Genomic DNA, 11,347 nt, shown 5'->3' on the forward strand with positions numbered 1-11,347 from the left:
TGTTAAAATATCCCCAAATGTAAAGGTGTAACATCACATGGAACATCTGGGGCAATACCCAGTGGGCAACAAATGGGAGAGGCCCACTCAAAAAACTGTCAAAGAGGCTCTTCCTCTATTGGACTGTTATATTCATAATTGGACACATTATAAAAGCTCCATTATATGTGTAAGTCATAGTTCTAAGTCATGAATAAAATCCTAATCTTTTTTATAAACTTGTAGCTGTCATTTTAACTCCACTGGTTATAACAGGAACCTGTTGTGAAACCTTTGATTGCAGAGGGGTATTGCATTCTAATTGCATATACTTCCTGACCTTGCTCCCTGCCATCTATGCAACATGCCCGCAAACTGTGCAACAATTGTTTTGTTTTGGGGGTTTTTGTTAGCCATGTGTATCGTTTTAAATTATGTATCGCGAAGCAAATCAATAAAGTGGCGCTAACATGGGGAAGAAGAACCCACCGGGGCTTTGGATCTGAGTGGTGCTGTCACTGACTTTGCTGAGCGCAAGGACTGAAAGATGAAACTGTTGCAGGTGAGTAGTTTTCTGTGTTTTTGTAAAGGATTGAAACATGACTAATGCTAAATAATGCGCTGAAAATATGCGCTCATACGGAAATGCTATGCGTGTGTCATTAGAAACTAATACACTGGAAATGATCTTTCAATAAATGAGTATGCTTGTAAATGTGACCCCATACAGTCAGTCTGTGAGGAGCTGGGGTTAACGGGGTTTCCTCTTTTGTTCTTTCCTTGTAAATATCACAGTTTCCTTTGTGTCCCTAAATGTGTTTTGGGGCCTTTGGCAGATTAGTTGAAAACGATTATGTGCGGTTAGAGCATAAGCTTAGATATATGTGTCCACTCCACTGACCTGTGACTGCAATCGTTGTCCACGGTGCTGATGAAAAGAGTTATGCTATTTTTTTCCTGTGTGTGTGTGTGTGTGTGTGTGTGTGTGTGTGTGTGTGTGTGTGTGTGTGTGTGTGTGTGTGTGTGTGTGAAAACAGTACATAAACACATAACTGCTAGTTGAAAGAAACAGTTGGGGGGTTTTCACACCATTAGATTCATGTCACAGCGGTTACCACCTACCTGAAATGGTGTGAAAAAAACATTGTCCCAGCTTTCGCAATGACATAAAGGCTATGGGAAAAGGCACATGGTAGACTTGCGTTCTTGCAGTTTCTTGTAGTTTGATGTAAACGGCTTTAGGGGACGCAGCAACACTTGTGTTGAAAAGATATCATACATCATAAAAGCAGTGAAGCTCGCGGGGCTGTTGCACCCGCAACTTGGGGCTTTTCCTTCTTTTCGTTTCTTTTTACCTCCCTCCCTTCTTTTCATCATTGCGCATTTTTGGTTTGGTTAATTCACATCTGAAGTACAGCAGAATTGCATCATCCGCTGTTTTCGACGCAGATAATGAGGGCTTGGAGTGCTCTGCCGAAGGATACCACGATGATCCTGTCGTTGATCTTCATCACATTTTTATCAGGTAAGAGACCAATGTCGCTAACTGTCATTCCCTCGGGACAGGAGGATATAATATGCTAATTATGTAATGAGATGGAAATTACGTGTAACACAGCAGAGAATTAGAAACTAAAACGATCAAATATCAGCTCCTTAACTCTTACTTAACTGTAATAAACTAACAGATGGCTTTCATATCAGTCTGACCTAATCCTGCTAAACTTGCGAAGGTTTTAATTACAAAGTCATAAATAATGAGCCATAAATGTTCGTTTTATTTACAAAACTCGTTTGTAAGTCAGATTACAGTTTACGAATATAACTTTTTGATAGATCGTCCTCTGACACCTTCTGAAGATTAGAGATGTTGTTGTCCCTGGATTTGATCCTCTGCAGTATTGTCCCTGACAAGAGAAGGAAAGGACTGAGACAGATCTAGAAGCAGACCTGTGCTGATTGTGGCCACATATAACATCAGTTTGACCAAAGTCCCAAAGAGGACCTGTGTGTGAAATATTTACTATGTATCATTATAAAAAAAACTGGCAGACTGGTATCTGTCTCCACAAATGAATTTCCTCTTAACTAGAAAAAGTGATCAAAGTCTGACAGCATAGCTGCTTCACAATCAATCACCACTGTTGAGCTTAAAAAGCAATGTTTACACAGATTTGAATACTCATTAAAATTTAAGCTTTAGGGGTACGAATATAGACAATAACCCACCTAAATCTACCTCAAATAACTGGTTGTTCTTTGGTGAAATTATCACTGCTTTCTTAGTTATTTGTGTGCAAAAAACCCAAAAAATAAATTTAAAAGAACCTATGGAAAAGCATATTTTCAAATGTTACAAAATAATCGGTTTTAGAATAACTGATTCATTGATTTGTGATCATTTAATGTGTGACAGTTTATCTTTACAGCTGGAAGATTTAGAAGCAAATGTAAGTATTTCTTAAGCCACAAACTCCAATGGTTCCCTGTGACAACACATTATTCTTCATTTAGCTGTTGTTTTGAAAATTAAGCATTAAGTAACCTAACGTAATTACTGTGCTTAAAAAAATAGACGTAGTGGAGAAATGCAAAATATATTTTATCTAAATAATAACAATCTTAATATCGATTTAACGGATAGAAGATAGAAAACGCAGAGTATAGTACACCAGTATCACACCCTATCTAAGAAATAAGCATTTGAATGTGTTTTGCATCACTGGCTTGCTAATTACTTGCTCCAAGCTCAGTTCCGTCAGCTGCAAGATGTTTGACTATTTTATTGCACGTATCATTGCATTCTCCGTGACACTGCCAGTTATGGTTGAGGGGTGCTTATCTGGTATAGATCAACTTTCATCTTCAAATCTCAGACTCATAGCAAGCATGATTATCTTGCAGTGCCCTGTAACCACTAAAAAAGAGCATGCACGTACATACATAAAACAGACAAGGTTTGCCTTTGTGACTAATATCGTTTTATAAATGAAAGTGATGACTAATATATATGAGTGACTGATGCTTCTCTATGGTATCGCTGCAATTACAGATAATTAAACAACAAAATCTGTTAAGCTATATAATGACAAAAAACACGTTGAAACATGTTTTCTAGCAGAACATGTTAGAGTGTGAACACTGGGCTCATTCAAAGTAATATTAACTCAGTTTTTGCTCAGAGTAAAAAATGTCATCAATCGTTCAGGCTCTGCAGAGGACTAGGATCAACCCCTAGACCAGATACCCCAACTCCAGGCCTCGAGGGCCGGTGTCCTTCAGTTTTAGATGTGTACGTGATCCAACACAGCTGATTCAAATGGCTAAATGATCTCCTCAACATGTCTTGCAGTTCTCTAGAGGCCTGGTAATGAACTAATCATTTGATTCAGGTGTGTAGACCCAGGGTGAGATCTAAAACCTGCAGGACACCGGCCCTCGAGGCCTGGAGTTGGGGACCCCTGACCTAGACTGTAAACGATTCACTAAAGCATAGCCAATAAACTGCACAGCAAAACGAAATCTCTAAATCATGTTGTTCATTTTGTTCATAATGTCTGTTGATATGTTGGCTGATAGTGAGACAGAGCAATGAGTTTACGTGCAAGCTTTATCGATAGGCAGGAAGCACATGTTCCCCGGGACTTAAAAAAAATGTTTTAAATCAGCCAGATTTCTGTCTGATATACTCAAACATTTTGTTCAAGCAGCCCTTGAGCTAGTTCATGTTATAATTTTAATCAATGACATGCTGAAATTATTTCACTTTGCAGGTGTCTGTCCCCAGAGTCCCAAAGAAATACGTGTCAAGGAAGGGGAAATTGTGGCAGAGTTCTTCAACGAGTGTGATCATAATGAAATACTCTGGAGAAGTTTCACCAAGCAGGGGATGCATCTACACAACAACACGCCTGCAGCTGAGCACAGGCAGATGGGGGTGATGATTCAACAGGGAATCCTTGTGATTCTCAGTGCCTCTGAGAAAAATGAGGGAAACTACTCATGCTCTCTCAAGTAAGATACAAGCACTCATACAGTAATAACATAACTGACCTTACTTATCATATGTTAAACTTTTTTTTTTTTTTTTTTTTCCGCCTGTCCCATTTGGTTCTTTAGCCGTCAGAATTGTTGTCTGAAGACCAACAAGGATACCCAATGGATTTATTTTGCCAAATGGATCATCATGGCATTGCCGTATTGGTCCATTTGATCGACCTTTGTTTTTATTATTTATTTTATTTTCAGTTGTTACAGACGGGACAGACATGAGTGAGGGATAGGAAAGGGAGAAAGAAAGAGGAAGGAAAAGAAAAACAGAAGGGGAGAGGGACAGTGAGAAAGGGGGGAAGAAAAAATATCTCCGGGATCACCTGTTGAGAGAAAAAGAATAGAAAACAAGCAAAAAAAACAAAACAAAGCAACATACTATACACAACACCATCGCATTAATCTAGCTAAGTGTAAACAGCAGTAAATACTAAATATTGAATGTTGTTGTGCAGCACGCAGGACAGACAGCGCACAATGTGCTTTGAAGTAGCAGCCAAGAAAGGTGTGATTTAAGTCTATGAACAGTGAACACCCATGTACACACCTGTGTGGATCGGCGCGCTTGTATTCAAATGGTTTCCCCATGTAATGGTCTGCTAGAGGATGTAGAGAGCCATAGCCCCGTCCCCCAGGGCATGAAGCAGGCATGGAGGAGATCCAGGCCCCATACATCCAGAGGCCCCAGAGTGCAAGAGCCCAAGGAGGACCACCGGAGGGGCATCCGTGCCACCTTCATGGGAAGGGCTGAGGATCCCCAGACGAGGGGTCACCCAGTAGCCACCGGGCAGAAGCTAGAGGGGGCTGCACCGGCGTGCCAGCCGGCTCCGCCGGCTCCGCCGGCAGCCAGCTGTGCCAGAGTCATATGTTAAACTTTCATATTTCAGTGTATTTTCTTAAGCACGTGCATTTTTAATCTATGAGTCATTCAGGCAGTGATTTGTTTGCAGCAGATATCTCATTCACAGTTTTTAAAAAAGTAGCAGTATTTCAGGAAACTGTGTTACCTCTGCTACTGCTGTGTGTCAGCAAGTTCATCAATGTGAAATTACAAAGTGCAGACTGTATTTAAAGGATGGAATTAGCTTTAGGCTCTGAATATCTCTGTGATAACACTGACAGGAATTCCAGCAAGTAGATTAGCCTCAAAATACACACTGAGCAGACCCAGAGAGCATGAAAATGGACGGTGGGTTGTTTGGTACATGCTGCTATCCTGACCTAGAACATCTGGCAGTAAGATGCAGACCATTCAAATAGGTTAGGGAGTTCTGCTCCATCCTGATCGTAGCTGCCTATATTCAATGGTGGGCTAATGCTAAATTAGCACTGGAGGATCTGTACTGCCTGATCAACAGGCACATGAATGCAACTCCGAAGGCGGCTGTGATTGTGGCTCGTGATTTCAACTATGTGGAACTAAAAGCAGTGTTTTCAAATTTCCAAATTCATAAACTTCCCAACAAGAGACAATAGTATTCTGCTCCTGGTTTACTGTAACATCTCAGGTGCATACAAGGCAGTGGCAGTTCCACACTTAGGCAGGTCAGACCAAATCTCTGTGCAGCTGATCCTAGCCTAAAAACCTCTGATCTGCAAAGCTCGAGATGCTACCTACAGGTCAGGTAACAGGCTGGCTTATAACAGGGATGGGAACTGAAAAAAACAAATCCAGCAAGCAAAGTTAAGGTACAAACAGCGCATTGAAGAGTTCTTAAAAAACAGCAACCCACAATATATGTGCAGATGCATCAGGAGCATAACAGACTGTAAACACAGTAACCAACAGGCCAGTCATCATCCAGCTCTCCCCGACACCTTGAACAGTTTCTTTGCATGCTTTGACTCACCCAGCAGCAAAGAGACTGTACATCTCCCCTGGAGGAGCAGCACCATCGTCCTGCAGCTACACCAGCATAATAAAATGCACCACCAGATTGAGAGACAACTTCTTCCCCAGAGCTGTGACGATCCAATTCAGAAAGCTCAGAAAAATGCACAACCAGATTTCCAAAAACGCTGGGACAAAGCTATATTTTATTCAAAGTAGAACATAGAAAACATTTATTCATTTGTTAAAACTGAAATGGTGGTAGGATGTTGCAATCATATTCTGCAAAAAAGACTTTCAACTTTTGTTTCATCTGACCAAAGAACAGTTTTTCACTTTGTCTCAGTGCATTGAAAAAGAGCTTTGAGTGAAAGAAGATGGTGGCGTCTCTCGATTATGTTCTTCTCTGCATGGTGTTGCTTTAACCTGCATTAGTGGAGCCCATGTAGTCGTTTCCATGGTTAATTCATTTTCGATCTTGATTTTCGTCCTTGTCCCTGGCACACAGAGATTCCTTCACATTCTTAGAAGTGTTTGATGATATTATGTAGACGATGATAAGTCTCTGCAATTTTAGGAGGGACATTCTTCTGAAAATTGCAGATGTAACACTAGAAACAATTCATTTTCAATCTTTTATCGGCTCTCTCAATTTTGTTGAGACATGTCATCAAATTCAATTTTCCTGAAATGGTAGCTCTCACTCAAAATATTGGGGTTTTTTTTCTGAGTTTTGTTGTGAGTAAAATAAATAAGGTAAAATAAAATCAAATAAAATAAGACAAAGATACACAAAATCACGAGTGTATCACAGGTCATCGGGTTTCTGTGGGTCAGAGAAGAGCCTCTCAGTAATCCAGCATTAAAGGAATGGATTACTGAAGGCGAAGCTGAGAGGGATTTTTTTATAGAATGCCAGATATGTTAGTTTCATTTCACTGTTTGCAGCACAAAACTTTCTCAGCTAATAATAAATACTGATGGACAAATACCACACTTAGTAGATGAACATCATTTTAGAAATAATCCTTTAAATCTTCTCTTACTTTCAAATTAATTGTTTTTTTGTTTGTTTGTTTGTTTGTTTTTGCTTGTTGCTCAGAATGAAAGTTAAAACTTCTTGTTACTGTTTTCTTTCCTTGGTAGGAATTCCAGCAGACAGTCCTGGATAAGCCTCAAAGTATACACAGGGCAGTCCAGAGACTCTGAACAAATGAACCAGAGCTCTAAAGGATGTTACACAGAGGAGTACTGCGAGTTGTATTGCCCTGAAAAACCTTTAAAACGCTTTAACACCCTGAATATCACCAGAAGCGGCATCACATGGCACAAGGTAAACAGAGCAGATTATGTGAATGAGATCAAACTGTAAAATATTGTTAGAGGGTTTTAATGTTTTTCCAAATTTGACAGCTGACTACTTAAAAATATATGTCTTATATGTTGTAGGAGGGCGGGTCATCACCAAAAGACGGTTACTTCCCAAGTGTGAAAAAAGAGGACAGTGGCAACTATACCTGCACCCGCTCTTACCTGTATGATGGTCAAATATATAACATGACCTTTACGGTGAAACTTGATGTCCAACCAAACAGTAAGAAAAACACATTTTGCAGATATTTATTTTTAATGATTTTAATACGTGCTTTTCAAAAGGGTTTTTTTTTTTAATTTCCACAGAAATAACTAAGAAAGCAGTGATAATTTCACCAGAGAACAAGCAGGTATTTGAGGTAGATTTAGGTGAGTTATTGTCTATATTCATACACCTTCACACTCTTGGCTAAAGCTTAAATGTTAATCATTTATAACAATCTGTGTTAACTCTGCTTTTTCTAGGCTCAACAGTGATGATTGATTGTAAAGCAGTTATGATGTCAAACACTGATGACTTGTTTTGGTTAAGTGGAAATTCATTTGTGGATACAGACACTAGTCTACCAGTTTTCTATAATGATACACGGTAAATATTTCACACACAAGTCCTCTGTGGGTCACACTGATGTTATATGTAGTCACATCAGCACAGATATGAATTCTGCGTTTAGATCTGCCTCAGTCATTTCCTTCTCTTCTCAGGGTCATCAGCACAGAGGAAATCAGCATGACAACATCTCTAATCTTCAGAAAAGTGTCAGAGGACGATCTGTCAAAAAACTATACCTGTAAACTGCAATCTGCCTACCAAACAGGCTTTGTCACTATCACGCTAAAACAAAAAGGTATGGCCAGCTGAACATTTGAGTATTTTTTTTTAAACAATTTAAAAAAAAGTTAAGCATGATTAGGACAGATTGAAAAGGCATCTTTCACGTTATTACAATTAAATAAGAGTTAAGTAGCTGATATTTGATCATTTTAACCTCCCCATTATTTCCCTGCAGCTTCCCGTTCGTACACGTCTCTTGGTGTCTGCTTTGTCATCATTTTTGTGGTGACATTTGTGACTGTAGTTACCTATGTGAAGTTTAAGATTGACATCACTCTTTTCCTAAGAGACACTCTTAAGTGGTCTGGCAGCATTTCAGGTGAGAGAAATGCTTTTTGTTTCTTTTTACCTGACAACACATGTTTAAGCATTTGTGCTTTTTGTGTGGGCTGCAGACAAAGCAACAACAGTGACGGAGTTTATTGTTCTTTGCTCAGATGGAAAATGCTATGATGCCTTTGTAATGTGTTACAAATGCGACACGGCTGGAGGATTAAATCCTAGCGACAAAAGATGGCTGGAGAGTGTTTTGGAAGAGAAATTTGGTTACAATCTCTGTCTTTATGATCGTGACGTCTTACCAGGGAAAGGTATGGATTCAGAAGGATCCTCTGCAGAACATTTACTTACATAAATAAAGATAGAAATTCATGAGTTGATTTGCATTCTGAAATCTGGTTGTTTGCAGCAATCGCAGACGCTGTGCTAGACTGCGTAGAGCAGAGCCGGGCTGTAGTTTTGGTTCCCATCTCTCCAGACCCTGATCCAGAATCTGGCCTGCTGAGTGCGATCCACGAAGCCCTTGTGGAGCGGCAGACTCGCTTGGTTTTCATCACCACTGAGACATCAATGGCTTCAAAATCGGATTCCTTTCCAGAGGCTTTACAGCTTCTTAGTAAGGCTGGGAACTGCGTCACCTGGAAGGGCATAAGCTCCATGCCGACTTCCTCCTCCTTCTGGAAGCAGCTACGATATTACCTTCCTGCACCACAGCAGGCGCCAACAGTAAAGCTTTTACCACAGACAATCCAGGATGTTACTTCATGATAAAATGTTTAGTTAAGTCAGAATTAATAACTTCTATCTGGTCTTAACATATGAGTAAGTTTACACACATCACCAACAGCTTATATTTTGAGTTTAAGACAAATTAATATTTATGTTTTTTTTTAATTCGGCATTGTTATTTTATTCTATTTAATCAATTTTATTCCTGTTTTTGCAAACATTTCTTCTGTACAGTATGACAATACCAGCAACTGTTTTAGTAAGCTACAGAGAATTTAAATGTATGAAGTTTATGTGTAAAATTGCTTCATCTTGTTGTGTTATTAGGCATCTTTAAATCAGCCTTTAGGCTGTTCCTCCTGATGAGTTCAGTCCAAGTACTGTTTTCATAATGTTTCAGTGAATGTAAATCCTAGTTTTCATACTTGAACTTTTCTCATTTATTATTACCAATGCCATATCATCCTACTCTTTGTCCAGTTTTTATCTTCCTCGCTTGTACATACTGCTTGCACTTACTGAAACATAGTGCTGTGCCTTTTGGCCAAATATGTTCAAAGCACATTTCATCTTATATATTACTAAAATTAAAATAAATGTATTTTTATCCTACCTTATGTATGTATAGTCAATATAATTCCAATAGTGCTGTCAGCGTTAATCTTGTTAAAATGAGGTTAATGCCATAACTGCATTGATGCCGCAATTTTCCGTTAGCGAGTTAGTGCGGCTCACCCCGTGCGTGGGGCTGCATGGCGCTAATGCGTTAACGAGCTAACCACACTAACCTGTTGACGCCCTGCAGCCCCACCCATGGGGCAATCCGCGCTACCTAACTCCCTAACGGATATTTGCCGCATTAATGCAGTTATGGCATTAACGTCATTAACGCTGACAGCACAAAATTCCAATTAAAGGACTGAATAAAAACACACAAAAACCTCTACTGCTCCCCTGTTTCTTTTAATAACTGTAATTCCAACACAATAATCTTGTTGTCAGGTTGAGGTCTACAAAGGTGGTCATAAAATACTCTGAATACAGCCAGTGTCCATGAATTAGACCATTTTCAATTTTCTTACTGAGAACGTGGCATGTGGAGATTAGGGTAAATACTATCCACAATAATCATCTAGTTAGATAACATGTTTCTAAGGTTTTTAGGGCTGAGTACAATAACCTCAGTTTTGTCTGAATTTAAAAGCAAGAAATTAAAAGTCATTGAGGTCTTTATGGGGTGGCTGTAGCTCAGCAGGTCATCTACTGATCCAAAGGTTGGTGGTTTGATTCCTGCATGCCAAATATCCTTGGCCAAGATACTAGCCCCAAGTTGCTCTTTGATGCATCCATTGGAGTATGAATGTGTGTGAATGTTAGATAGAAAGCACTTACGTAGAAAAAAGTGTTTGCATGAATGGGTGAATGATGCAAGTTATATAAAGTGCTTTAAGTGCTCAAATAAAGTAATGGTTTAACTACTGTCAGCCTGAAGACCTGTGGTACAGAATAGAGAATAGCTGATCATATTTAAGATTGAAGCTTTAATTAATGGTAAGACGTCTTTGAGCAGTTTTGTAGGATTGGGGTTTAAAAGACACACTGATGGTTTGGAGGAAATAATTACTACAATTGTTGTCGCACATAATGCAAGGATAATTTTAGTTTCGAAGTTTGTACAAGGTTCACAGTAACAGTCAAATTTCTTGAATATATATTTCAGGTAGAAATGTGAAAAAAAAAGAATTCCCATTTTAACCACAGATCTTACCTAAATCTCTGTGGCAAGTAGATATTGGCTGCGGCTTGCCTTTTGCAGCGAATTGTTTCCAGCGCTTTCAAGAATCCATGCACACATAGCAGAAAAGTCCTTTTGGATGTGATTCTTGTCATCTAGGTTTTCCCTAAAGCTTCAAGGTTATCCTTATCCCTGACACATATATCTCCACTATGATGCCCAATAAATATGCATGCCACCGCACAGCAGATACCATCATAAACCTGTATGTGCATATAGCAGCGCAACAACAATGAGCCCGGATCACACCATTTCAACAGATGATGTGTAGTTCTTAACACATCTGTTCTAAAAGATCATACAGTGGTAATTATATATATAAAATTGTGTTTGGGGTTTGCTTTATTTATGTATTTATTTATTTTTTGCACTAAATCCTGAAAGGGTCCCCTACCTCTGTCAAACAGGGTTTCCCTTAAAAACACAAGTAAAATATAAGCCTACAGACAAATGTTGTTCTGCTGTTCACACAGGA

At 39.2% G+C, this 11,347-nt stretch overlaps 1 protein-coding gene across 1 annotated transcript; it reads left to right on the top strand.

The window, feature by feature from the left end:
• Positions 1-360: 360 nt before the first annotated feature.
• Positions 361-11,115, top strand: LOC146525453 (interleukin-18 receptor 1-like). The gene is made up of 11 exons (XM_085156457.1): positions 361-541; positions 1,429-1,504; positions 3,753-3,993; positions 7,007-7,193; positions 7,310-7,454; positions 7,541-7,603; positions 7,700-7,823; positions 7,940-8,082; positions 8,245-8,388; positions 8,507-8,659; positions 8,758-11,115. Exons 1-11 carry the CDS (start codon positions 527-529, stop codon positions 9,114-9,116), a joined length of 1,650 nt encoding a protein of 549 aa, XP_085012583.1. The 5' UTR covers positions 361-526; the 3' UTR covers positions 9,117-11,115.
• The last annotated feature ends 232 nt before the right edge of the window (positions 11,116-11,347 follow it).

The sequence above is a fragment of the Neolamprologus multifasciatus genome, chromosome 1 (assembly GCF_963576455.1).
Source record: "Neolamprologus multifasciatus chromosome 1, fNeoMul1.2, whole genome shotgun sequence".
Classification (NCBI taxonomy): domain Eukaryota; kingdom Metazoa; phylum Chordata; class Actinopteri; order Cichliformes; family Cichlidae; genus Neolamprologus; species Neolamprologus multifasciatus.

What these genes read in the sequence shown, in the direction of transcription:
- LOC146525453 (XM_085156457.1), top strand. An exon ending in AACTACTCATGCTCTCTCAA is followed by an intron (nt 3,994 to 7,006) that starts GTAAGATACAAG and finishes TTTCCTTGGTAG; the next exon opens with GAATTCCAGCAGACAGTCCT. An exon ending in ACTTGATGTCCAACCAAACA is followed by an intron (nt 7,455 to 7,540) that starts GTAAGAAAAACA and finishes TAATTTCCACAG; the next exon opens with AAATAACTAAGAAAGCAGTG.